This window comes from Coffea eugenioides, chromosome 3 (genome assembly GCF_003713205.1).
Source record: "Coffea eugenioides isolate CCC68of chromosome 3, Ceug_1.0, whole genome shotgun sequence".
Lineage (NCBI taxonomy): Eukaryota > Viridiplantae > Streptophyta > Magnoliopsida > Gentianales > Rubiaceae > Coffea > Coffea eugenioides.
Window position 1 is genome coordinate 39,628,304 of NC_040037.1, and position 12,774 is coordinate 39,641,077.

General features: G+C 35.7%; 1 protein-coding gene across 1 annotated transcript; it reads right to left on the minus strand.

Annotated features, from left to right (window-relative positions):
- Positions 1–16: 16 nt before the first annotated feature.
- Positions 17–11,517, minus strand: LOC113765178 (mitogen-activated protein kinase homolog MMK1). The gene is made up of 6 exons (XM_027309264.1): positions 10,951–11,517; positions 10,722–10,851; positions 8,602–8,739; positions 7,822–8,154; positions 5,886–6,066; positions 17–463 (listed from the first exon to the last, which is right to left on the minus strand). Exons 1-6 carry the CDS (start codon positions 11,208–11,210, stop codon positions 288–290), a joined length of 1,218 nt encoding a protein of 405 aa, XP_027165065.1. The 5' UTR covers positions 11,211–11,517; the 3' UTR covers positions 17–287.
- Between the last annotated feature and the right edge of the window lie 1,257 nt (positions 11,518–12,774).

Here is a 12,774-nt window from a genome sequence, read left to right on the forward strand (position 1 = left end):
CTTGCAGCCATGAGCAGAAGTAAAAAGGAGAGTGAAAAAGGTCATAATTAGAGATTTTCGTACATTAGAAATTTGACTTCAACTAGTAGTACAGGAAGGAAAAGCAACCCTTACAACAACATGACAATGGTTTCAACCTATGCCCCCGATCCAATGTCTTCAATAGCAAATCCATCCAGGTTTTGGATGGATAATATATACATTAAAGGAGAAAAAGTAGAGTACAAATTATCACAACGTTCAAATCACACTAATTAACTCAACAACAATTTGACAGCAAACAAGTCTCACATTTGCTGATATTCTGGATTGAATGCAAGAGCCTCTCGATAAATCAACTCCTTCATCTGTTCCTCAGTCAAGGCATGCTGCTCAAAATCGAAGCTAAAAGGAGTCATGCAAATAGGTTCATCACTGATGTCATGGAGTGATGTTAGATATGGGTGTGCCAGTGCATCTTCAACTGAAACACAAAGACAGAAAAGAAAGGATGAGATGTCAAAACAAAAAGTCTCATCACCATGCACGGAGGTAAGAAAAGAATTGTAGTGGGACAATGCTAAGATAGAACCACACTTTTGCAAGGGTTCAACAATTAGTTCTTTAGTGCTAATTTCGTGTTTCACAAGAAACCTTATCCGGGACAGAACGCTAACTTGAATCCTGTGAAGGATCAGTGATTTACAGCACAGGCTAAAATAAAAGCTCTAGTTGCTTTATCATGTTTTGAGCTGTGGACCTCTTTACTAACATTCACACAATAGGCAAAGGAGTAAAACCTTCCATTGCAACGTTAAAATGCATCTTAACTCATGTCTCTTCAATTGCACTCATTACCTGCCTGACAGAAGAATGTAGATTTGCAGAAGTGCTAAGCACGCATTTGTATAATTAGTCAAGATTAAACACAAAAGTTTCCAAAATAGCATGTTGAACAGGACACAAAAATATCAAGCCATGAATCATGTTAAGTTGCCATTTCACATAATTACCAAAAAACAGCATGTAGGGAAAACCCAATGTTTGACGCAACGTATATTTGATTTGCACATTGCTATAGCACCTTGGGGTTGCAGTGGCACATAACTACTGCAGATCTCTGTTCAAAAAAATTTTTAATCTACTTTTATGGCTGTCTTTGGAGTTCTTCTTATAAGGTCATTAGTACTATAATTTATATAATTTACTTAAAAATAGTTCTTCATCATTTCTTCATAATTGGCAAAATTTGCTTCTTGACCCAGGTGGAAAACAAAACAGAGATTGATATTTCAATAACCACACATAAACCCCATGAGAGCAATAAAAAAAGGCATTGCCAAGGAAAGCCACAACAGGCATACCTTTCACTTGTTGGATTTTAAATAGAAATGTGTTGCCAGGCAGCTATAATAAATTCCTAGTATTGGTGGTGGACTTATAAAAACAGTTGTCAGAAAGTATATATACAGCAACATAAGAAACTCTAGCTTGATCAAATATGCTACATGACATGAAACATTTACGTCCAATCCCCTGGAAGATATAACATATTCAAGGAACCATTACTTGTGGCCTTTTAGGGAACTGGAGACATACATCTTATGCTACATTTCAAACAAATATGCAGCAGAACCAGCAGCTCTAAGTTAATCTATCCCAATTCAAGAAGAAGTAAAATAACCAGTGTTACTAAGATCAAAGCAACTCTGGAGGTTAAACTTAACTGGAGTCCATGTTGCCAAGGTGTTAGGTCTACAGGTGACTAGTTTTTTTATTGAAGGGGTTTCACAAGATTAGGGAGCACGAGGTAACATCTTAAAGAAACATAGACTGGCAGGAGAACGTGCCAAAAATGGTCAAGTATAGTGATGCCTGTAGAAGGAAAGTATAGTTCCTTCCTGGCTATTGATTGAGAAGGTAAAGCTGGCGTGTTAGCTTCAGAAAAGATTAAGTCTGGTACTTTAGAAAATAGTAATGCAACACATATCCAAAGAGCACACATAGTGAGAGCACAGTGGATAAAGAAGGGATTTGTTGAAATGTGTTAAAATTTAAGAAACTGTAACAGGAAAAATTTAAAATAGGTGGTTCAGGAATGTTCTATCTCAGAGGAAACATCAGGACATGATCCCCAACTCCCCATGTAGGGTGATCATAATGCCATCGCATTTGTTCCTAACTTATAATGCACAAGGCTTCACCATCCTATATGAAGAGGAGTTACCATGGTATTTTTATTCACAAATGCATATAAGATTAGTATCAAACATGTAGCTCCCGGCAAGGCCAGTATGGTCATAAAATAGGTCCTGAAGTTAGTTCAACCATGGGACTGTTGGAATAAGTTTTAGCTACTTGTTAGGATCTGCTTTGGCACACCAATTTGGAAATAAGGAAGCTTCAATTCTAATAGGTCCAATCACCATTTTTTTTCTTTGGTCCCCGCTTAACGTTACCTTACATGATACAAAGTTGAATGTTACAGTGATGGTGATGTGGCAAAACACAGCACCTAAAACTTTTTTCAGAATGCCAATGCTCTCGTGGGGCCAGAATGAGCAGTCAGCAGCATCAAGTATTGAAAATGCCAGACTCTTCATGAAATGGATCATACATGATATTCAAAAGGGCCAGTGAATTACATGTATGCTCACTGGTGTGACTCTTGCAACTTTAGATGTTGAGAAAACACCAAACTTCCACAAAATTTTAGTAGGTTAGCTCAAGTACATCTTGTAGATTCTTATAGCTTTAGCTTAAAGGTCATTCAACACTCTTTGGTCAAAAATAAAACAGCTATATTGGGCAGTAGTCCTTGAGTATGGAATAGGAAAAAGAGTGGAGGACTATGATATTAACAACTCAATGTGTGTATTTTTCTATCCTCCAAGAGTGTCCAGGCTGCTCTTCTCCAAATTAGTTAAAGTGACTCAGCATTAACTGCTATTGTTGGCAAAGGGCAGCTGATTATTCTGGAACGCACACAAATGAGGTTAGTGAACCATCATGTGCTTGCATTTACATAGTTTTTCTCTCTTCTCTGTCAAAGAGAATCTTAGGTCTCAAAGTAGCAATTCCCCAAAACCATGCCAGCCTACATTCTCAGATCTACTATAGTTTGTTATCGCTGAAATCAGAATCTACATTTCTAACCAGACTGCAAACAATGCCAACAAGTAATGCATCTGTCATATCTGGGAACTGAATATCTGGGAACTGAATTACATATCTTGTCTCCTGACCTGAACATTGGCTGACAGGCATCAAAGAAAGCAGCTTCTATATTTTATTCTCCATGGCAGTGAAGAGCCTGCACCTCAAGCAAGTTAGCCTTTACTTCTTTTTTGCCATCATTTCCAGCTCTTTTTACTTCATGATTCTGGATTTCATAATTTTCCACGGAAAAGAAAAGTCACTAGAAAGCTCAAGTATTTCTGATGGTTCTCAGTGATTCTGGTATTGCTAAGGGAGTCTGATCGATCTTAGAGACTTTTCGTTGAGCTTTAGCTGCAAGGAAACTCTTTCATTTACTCTCCGTAAAGCTCAAGAGCTGCAGCCAAAGCAAGTCACGTTCTATTTCTGCTGCCAATATACAACACATTGTATTTCTGATGGATCTTAGTGATTCTGGGATTTTTAAAATATTTTTTTTTAGTCATTCTGGTATTGCTAAGGGACTCTGAGTATTACTCTACAGAGATTAATAACATATCATCAACATAATAAATTGGTTGATATTACCACTACATGACACATACCAAGGAAGTGGTTGAAAAAATTTAATCGCAATTAGCACATAAGTGCAAAATGTCAATTGCGATTAAACTTGCTCTCTCTGATGGAAAAAAGGATTCATTCATTTATCTTTTGGGTGAGGGCGAAGGGGCTCTATCGTACGAGCCACAAGATGGACACATATTATCAAGTTAATTCTAAATTAATGCAAACCAACTGAAATGCATACACTGCTAGCAAATGAGGAGGCACATTATCAGAAAGTCAAATGTCGAAAAACTCCATAGGATTGAGGATGGAATGCCAGACTAATCTTCATAAATTATTTGCTCGACAACATAATTCATAATTGTAAGGTGATATGATTCTTATACAAAATGCAGGATAACCTACAACTCAGACAAAGATCTGCATTAAACATACTTATTTTATGCTGTTAAGAATATATATATGATGCAGCAGCTATCAGGTATATAAAAAAGGCACAAACCCTTAGGACAGGTAAGACAAAATGGAAAAGGACCTTTTGGTCCAAGGGAAGGTGTCCAAAGTAGTTGTGTCTACTGGTGGTTTTCCCAGTGCTTCTGCAGAATTAGAATGCTGAGGAATGTTTGTCATTTCAGCAGTTGCGGAAAAAGCAGCAGCTGCAGTAGACATGAATTCTTTGTGCCAGTTGACGTAGTTTCTAAATTAGTATTTTTATGCAGTCAGGCTTTGAGGGTCAAGGTAATTTGATCAAAATTAAGGATGTTCATTTTTGAGTTCAAGGTGTACTGTTGTGCGTTCTTCAGGAAGCCTCACCCTGGTTGGACAATCCTAAGGAAATCTAAGTGCAAATCTACGTGGACTTCCAGAAATTTCTGTCTTTACCTCATCATGCTCTTCCAGTCTTGCTTTATACTTATTAACATTCTTATTTTTGCCCATCCTACCTACTCATCTGTAGTAATTTCCAAAGACCAAACATAAGATTTTGATATCCATAATCTCCAATATTGCTTATTTGGTGTTGCATCCATCAAATGGTGTAGGGGAATTTAGATGGGGTGGAAGAAATTCAAAGAAACACAATGCCTGTGAGTTCTTAAGCTTACCTATCCTAAGCCAAGTCTATCCACACTTTGCTCAGAAAACAAAAAAAGAGCAAAGATAAGCAACATTTCAGAGACTATATAACTTATACAGATGAGAATTGCCAATTCCTTTAAAAAGCAAAGACAGCTCAACATACACCTTGCCCTTACAACAACTATAAAGCACTTCAATCAGCTCCAAATCAGTTACAAGTGGGTGGAGTGGGTCCACACCTATTTAACAACGCAATCATAAGCTGTGATATAAATTTTCACATTCTGCTTCTTGCTTAGGTTTCAATTCTATATCTACATTTTATTGATCCTTGTAAGCTGCCAACTTTGAATATAGATATACCTCTATGGAGTATATCATTTTTCCAACTTCAAAAGGTAGTACCCTTAGGTAGAGGAACATATCTATTTCTCCATTTCATCAAAGTTATTCATAAACTGTAACCTAAGACTGCAAAAAGGCAAACCCCAAAACAATTCAACTAACTAAACTACAAGGGGTCTATATAAGGTGCAACTCCAGAGTAAACGAAATAAGGGAACAAAAAATTACTAATAATAAAATCCCAAAACTCCTGTATTAACATATACAAGTCCACTAAATTCCTTTCCAGTCCTTATCTCAGTGTATGTTCCTGTTCTTTGGTTTCCTTTCTTAGTTTAACAATGAGACCAACTGGAAAGTTTGAGGCACAGAATCTCAAGAATGAAGTAGGTCCAAAATGAAAATCAATCTTAAGTCCAAAGAATAATGGACTACAATGTAATTTATGAGTTGTTGCATGTACAAATGGTTACTTTCTTTTCCTTTTTTAATTCAAGAAAAGAAAAAGGAAAGAAAACGTCAGAAAGAAATATAAGCCACCTAATATGGAATAAAGGATTAAGAAGGCAATTATCATCCATAATGTATGAAAGTCTACAATTAAGCAACATAGCACCAATAATTCAGCATGAAGAAAACCGCTTGTTTGAGCTTGTTTCTACATGAACTTACTATGCAAAAATCTTGATAGCACGTGTCATGATGGTTGAAAAATGAATGCAATCATTAGACAGTCAAGGCTATAAGCTCCTTACCAGTAATCCTCTGTCTAGGATCAAATGTCAGCATTTTCTCTACAAGGTCAATAGCAGCAGGGTGCACATGGGGAAACTTCTCGCCAAACGACTGCCGACGATAAAGAGGAAGTTGCCTGATGTATCTTTTTGCATTTTCATTCAAAAACCCCAGATCAGCCTCTGATGGAGTGCCAATTAACTGCAAAGGCAGAAATTCATCATGATGTTTTCATGTGAATGATGCCTACACTGCTCTAAAAGCCTTAAGGGCATGTATAATACAAAATCATACAAGTAATGATGGTTTTATTCATTTACAAAGTGTACTTATTGAAAGCCCTGTTTATCAACGGTATACATTGTTATAGGCGAGAGTATTATTAAAGTGGATTTTTGGCAAGTGGACTTTTGGCAACCCAAAAATGAAATAACTTGAGTTAGCTAATAAGTTTTTTCCAACACTTGCAGCTTTCTGCAATCAAAATGAGTTTATGATAATTCTTTGTGACCTAGAAATTGTCGCAATGAATTTGCAGTTAAGGCCCAGTGCTCATTTCTTTTTCACTCTCTTCTGAGCTTGTATACAAAAATTAGTTTGCAACACAATTAATTAATTGGATATACCATTTCTGCTTAATAAATTTTACTTATTATATTATTAGTCCATATTCACCAATTAGATATGTGGACGAGAATCTGTTTTAGAAGCACCTTCCTAAATTGTCCAGGAGATGCACGCTTTTCTATATCCTCTATCAAAGGCTTCTTTAACCCAGGGTTGAGTCATCAAATTAGGCAATTTCAGATATGCTATTTGTTTATTTTTATCCTTTATGCAGTGTACATTTTCTACTAAAAGTTTTGCTGAAGTAAATATATTGAAAATCTCACACCTATAGGGCTGGCACTCATAGTAAACAAAGATACCCATAGCAACTCATAGATAAGTAATTAAGGTATCAAATGGGTACAAAGTAGGAGATAAGCAAAATTCACACACAGTAGCAATCTCCAAGACCAATGGAACCAAAGAAACCCCTTTTGAGTACAACAATTTCACACAGGGGATCAGCAGATAGACACCACGGCATCCCATTTTTACCTTGCAAAAATAAAAAACTGGATCTACCTCTGAACTAACGTTATTCATGATGCAGACGCATCAACATGTAAAGGTCTATGCTCTTAGTTATGGTAGCTGGCCCCAGAGGCTCCACATTTTCCTTGCTCGGACTCCCTCCCTCCTTTTTCTTAGCACATTCCCCAATTAAGCTCTGCCTTTCCACGTATTCATATTCTCCAAAGCATGCCCCCAGACAATTTCTTAAACAATAATTATGATAGTTCCGGTTATCAATGTGAGGCAATCAGATCAGGAAAGCAAGCATATCCTAATCACATGTACAGCTTGTAAACCAAGTTACGCCATGCCTACATCTAAATTGACAACAGCATTATAAAGTGGTTGTTAACAACAAGTTTATCCGTGCTTAGCCAATCAGGATTGAAGACAATGGGCACCCATTAAGAACAAGGGCCTTTTGGACTTTAATTCTACAAGTCAACAATTGCTGGTTACTCTTCCCCAGTATCCTTCTCCAAACACTATCCCCGAATGACCCCTCTTTAAAAAACAGAAAAGGAAAAAGAAAGAAAAAGAGTATGAAGTGAACAGAAGAACAGAAATTAACTTAGCACACAAGATTAAAGTCATTTCCATAGGAACATAAGCCCACCTAACTTGGGGACCTAATATTCTCACTTGGTTACAATAAATCAACCAAGAAAAAGTCCTTAATCTAAAGTCAAGTTATCAAGGATGTGCCTTATGGGTAATCCATTGCAATGGTATAAGAACTGTTTATTGAGAACAATAAACTTAACACGTGCTGCTAATATTGTATTCAAAGAAATCACCAGATAATGAATAACTGCAACCTCCAAAGAAGAATACCTCCATAAGAAGACGTAGCTGATGCACATGATCTCTACCAGGAAACAAAGGCTTCCGATCCATCAATTCCATGAATATACAACCCACAGACCATACATCAATTGCGGTTGTATAATCAGAAGAATTCAACAATAATTCTGGTGCTCGATACCATCTTGTAACAACATATTCCGTCATAAAATCCGTTTCGGATGTTACACGAGCCAATCCAAAATCGCATATTTTTAGATCACAATTGGCATTTAAGAGGAGATTGCTAGGCTTCAAGTCTCTATGAAGAACATTTGCAGAATGGATATATTTTAACCCGCGGAGGATCTGATACAAGAAATACTGCACCCAGGATTGAGCTTTGGTGAATAATCAATCCTTAAATTCAATGGATTGTAACAAAATCATATCAAAAAGCTTGAAAGTAGAGATAAATATGTCAAAGAGGTTTGCTTTTAGATTTATGCCGGGAGGCCTCAGATCAAATTAGAGCTAAACTGCAGACATATAAGGCAGTCACTATTGATGACCAGGATAACTAATGTGTGATTATAAATCACAAGATTGTCTCCATTAGGATGAACTACATCAATATCTTGTTAACAGCAGAAAAAATGAAAGGGGAGCATGGTTCAGAGATGAAAAAAATACTCAGGATAGAGGACATCAATAAGCTTAAGATCTTTCCAGCTGTCTCATAAAACAGACCAATCCAGAAGTAATATTAACTGATATATATGGTTGTCATTTTAGCCCTTAAGACTGATTACAGTAAAAGCAAATTATAACCTGACAATGCTCCTCTGATAGTGCCTGATTAGAACGAATAATCTGATGGAGATCAGTATCCATAAGTTCATAAGCAATGTAAACATCATTAAATGCTTCCCTCTGAGGTGGTGGAATTATATCTCTAATTGCAACAACCTGCAGGACCAAGCAAGTGTAGGTTAACACACAAACAAGATGCACAAGAACACAGCACCCCCAAAAATTCTAATTTTCTTTCTGGTAGGCACTTTTGATGAGTAATGACATGGTCACAGAGAAAAAAATCAGGACTTGCTGTTATTAGGGTACATGCTTAACTACTACGCCACAAATACCTAAGTTTTAGGGTGTCTGGATATAGCTATTGACTTTGAACTACAGGATAAAAACAAAAATGATAGGCAACCAAAAGCTTTTACAATTTTTTTTTTATGAGAAAAATATCAATGAACATATTTTTGTTCTTCACTTGTTTAAAACCAAATAAGGTATCGCGACAAGCATTTAATGCAGAAAACATACTGTAACCATGTTTTCTCTTCACATATTTAAAACTAAATAAGTATCACTATAATTAGTGCAGAAAACATCCTCTAACCATATATCAAATGACAATTTATTCTCTAGATAAATAGGAAACTGTGGCATGAAGATGTGCATCAAAAGCCAAACAACAGAAATCAGTTCCAGTGTCGAGAACTACTAAAAGCAGATACGTAGTAGAGCTAATGGCATGTCTATGCGTTAAAAGGAGCACAGGTATCAAAAGAAAAGGATGTGCAGGGCACTTAGATTAAGCAAGAATCACAACATCAAAAATAAAGCCTTTGCGCTATCTTTTCCAGAAAAGTAACCAAAAAGCGCATATGAAAAGATCCAATCTGTGTCATAATGCTAACAAAATGGAATACAAGGTCATAAGCAGATGGGAACTGGCTACTGCCAAAAGACGAAGTTTCTTTAACTAAAACTGCATTAAACACTTTAGGATTTCAATCAAAGGAGATCAAATGGAATAGCAACTTAGGGAACTAAAAATACACGCAGACATGTCTACGAGAAATCAATAGAGGACTTCAGTTGGACATATTGGAATGCCTCTGGTACATCTTATGCAGTCACCTAAGGGTCCTTTGTGTAGCTAATGGAACACAAAACTTATATATTTTCCTGCTCTGTAAATGTGTACAGAGTAGATACCTACTAAATTTTCTTTAGTCCACATCAATTAAACATCATATACCCGAAAGTCACGATCTTTCTATGCGTCCATAGAGTTAGAAATGCTATCTTTTCCAAAAAGATCAACTTTAACCAACTTAGTTTCACTTTATTTCCATGCTACTGCTGTAGCCTAATAATCTTGAAACGGGAAACCGGCAATTAACTTCCTCGCTACTATATAAAGAGTTCCATCATAGAACCAAAGATAGATGGCATAACAAAAGGTGGTTTCTTATTGCAAGTGTGCAGGATACCTATCAATACCTTAGTTTCTCATTACGTGTCTGACTACGACATTCAAAGCAGAAAAAGGACACTTGCCAAAAACTGTAACAAAGGATACCAATGAGCAGTCATAAATGAATAGTCATGCCGTCACATCCAGCTTTACATTACATACGCACATTGTCACAAAATAACACTCAGCTTCCAATTACATTAAAACATTCTCACAAATCAAACAGCTCCCAATTACATGCACACACCCTAACAAGGTCACAATAAGCTTCAAATTACACACACACATTCTCATGAGGCCAACTCAGCAAAACACTAGCTCCAAAAAGCATCTAGCTAGATGCACATCACCAGACAATTCACACTTCACTCCCACACATCATATCCAATCTCCAGTCTTTCCGCTGTTTGCAATTTTACCTACTTTACTCAATAGTTTTAAATTATTCACTGATCTCAATCACTCTTATCAACTGATCCAATCTTCAAAAAAAAAAAAACCCCCAAAATTCAATCTTTCATCCTGTAATCCACTTTAATCCAGCTCAAATGCCAATATAGTAATTTCGCAAACACACAATTTTCCATCTCCTGACGAATCTAACTCAAAAATTGCACTTTTTACTAAAATAAAGAAGCTCCAGAAATTCATAACCCAAAAGAAATGACTCACTGACGTTTTCATGATCCATATGGCGAAGAAGCTTGATCTCTCGCAAAGTCCTCTTCGCATCGATCCTGTTATCAAAAGCATTCGCAATCTTCTTCAGCGCCACATGCTCAGTGGTCTCCGAATTCAACGCCGAGCTTAAAAAAATCCCCAAAAAAATAAAATAAATAAAAATAAGTAAATGAATAAATGAAATGATCCGATGAAACCACAAAGGAAAAGCGAATTGGATTTACCAGACGATGCCGTAGGCGCCTTTACCAATAGGCATAATTGGGGGCTTGTATTTAGCAGTGACCTCAAAGATATTTCCGAAGATATTATACTGAATAAACCGTCCGCCGTGGCTGAGAACCGCCGGGACATTCTCCACCCCCGCCGCCGCGGCGTACGCCTGCTGCTGCTGTTGCTGTTGAGCTTGAGGCGGTTGTGGTGGCGCCGCCCCGGCCTCCGTCATCACGGTGTCCGAGGGCTGAGCTCCTCCCTCCATTTCCATTACTTATTTCTCTCCTTTAAAAGTTTATTCGAAACAAAATCAATAGTACGATTCAGTTACTACTTTTATAGCACAAACAATAAATAGAGAGGACGAAATTTGGCGACTACCAAAATAAGAATAAAATAAAATGGGGGATGAAAATAAATAGCAAATTATTAAAAATCAATCGCTCTCTCTCTCTTTTTTGTCCTTTTTTTCCCTATCTATTTTTTTCTGCTCTAGACTCTAGTGTGGTTTCCTAGCTGTTGACCTGAGTGGTGTATTGTTGTTGGTGGAAAATTGGTGTGGAGTATATATAAAAGTGTGTGTAGTGTGTGTTGTTATTGTGTGTTAGGAATATGGAGGCTTTTGGTGAAGAGATCCGCCAAGTGTGTTTTACTTAGGGTTGGGTTTGGTAGTACACTTTCTAAATTTAAATGGTAGTATTCTTCAGGACATGAGTAGGGTAAGTTATAATTTTCTGAAATTTTTTTTTCGTTTGCTAATCTTGTAACTTTTTATGCATTTGTGATTATTTAGTTTTTGATAATTGCACTTTTGCTCCTGTGCTTTTGTTTGAATTTTATATGAGGAAGTAAGTATTTTCTTTCGAATCCTTAAAAATATTTTTAAGCCAAGAGATCATAAGCGTGGAGATTGGGCTAAAGGTTGAAGCCCTTCTAAGTGAGATTGTTCATATTTTGGGAAATATTAAGTTAGATGTGAGCTATTAGGTGAGATTCATTTGGGATGAACAATTATAAGTGAAATAAAGAAGGAAAATTAGTTGTATTGAAGGAGAACAAAGAGAAAATACCTACATAAAATATGTATATGACATAGGTTTAAAAGCATTAAATCTCTCAAAACTTTAGCCCCCCCTTAACTTAATAAATAGGCACTTTACCCCTTTCCTTTCTTTATATTTTAAGATAAAATTACCCTTTTCATATTAATTATTATTATATTTCTTTTCTCTCTTTTTTTGCTCTTTTCTACTTGTCAATTTTCTTCATATTTTTAAAATTTTTCTCCCTTCTCTCACTTGTCAATTAATTTATTACATTCTTCTCTTTGCTATCATCATCTATATTTTAATATTAATCTTCTTAAACATAATTTTTATTTATTTCTAACTTATTTACTTTTTGTTATTGAAAAAAATGACCATAAAATCTGTGTTGTAACAAAGATTATATTATCTTTGTACATAAACTATTTTATACATTACTTAAATCAGTATGTCTAGAGTTTAGAATAAGTTAATTGTTAATAAAAATAGTAACGATCAATCAACTATACACAAAAAAAGTAAATAAAATCATTAATTACTTTTATTTTGGGATATAATTTTAAATATTAAGTAATTTAAAGTTGTAATTTGCTAATATCCTTTTAAATATACAAATTGCTCGTAATATATACTTTTTTATTTTGATTGGCATATGTTAATTTTTACACAATATAGTTTGTTTTAAATTTTCTAATAGTGTAAATAAATAAAACAAAATGAAATTGTAAGTAAATGATGATTATAATATTGTAATAAGCATACAAATTAGTAATACTAATAGGAAAGTGA

What these genes read in the sequence shown, in the direction of transcription:
- LOC113765178 (XM_027309264.1), bottom strand. Translation starts at nt 11,210, where the DNA reads ATGGAAATGGAGGGAGGAGCTCAGCCCTCGGACACCGTGATGACGGAG. An exon ending in GCCATATGGATCATGAAAAC is followed by an intron (nt 8,740 to 10,721) that starts GTCAGTGAGTCA and finishes TTGGTCCTGCAG; the next exon opens with GTTGTTGCAATTAGAGATAT. An exon ending in TCCTAGACAGAGGATTACTG is followed by an intron (nt 464 to 5,885) that starts GTAAGGAGCTTA and finishes TTTGTGTTTCAG; the next exon opens with TTGAAGATGCACTGGCACAC.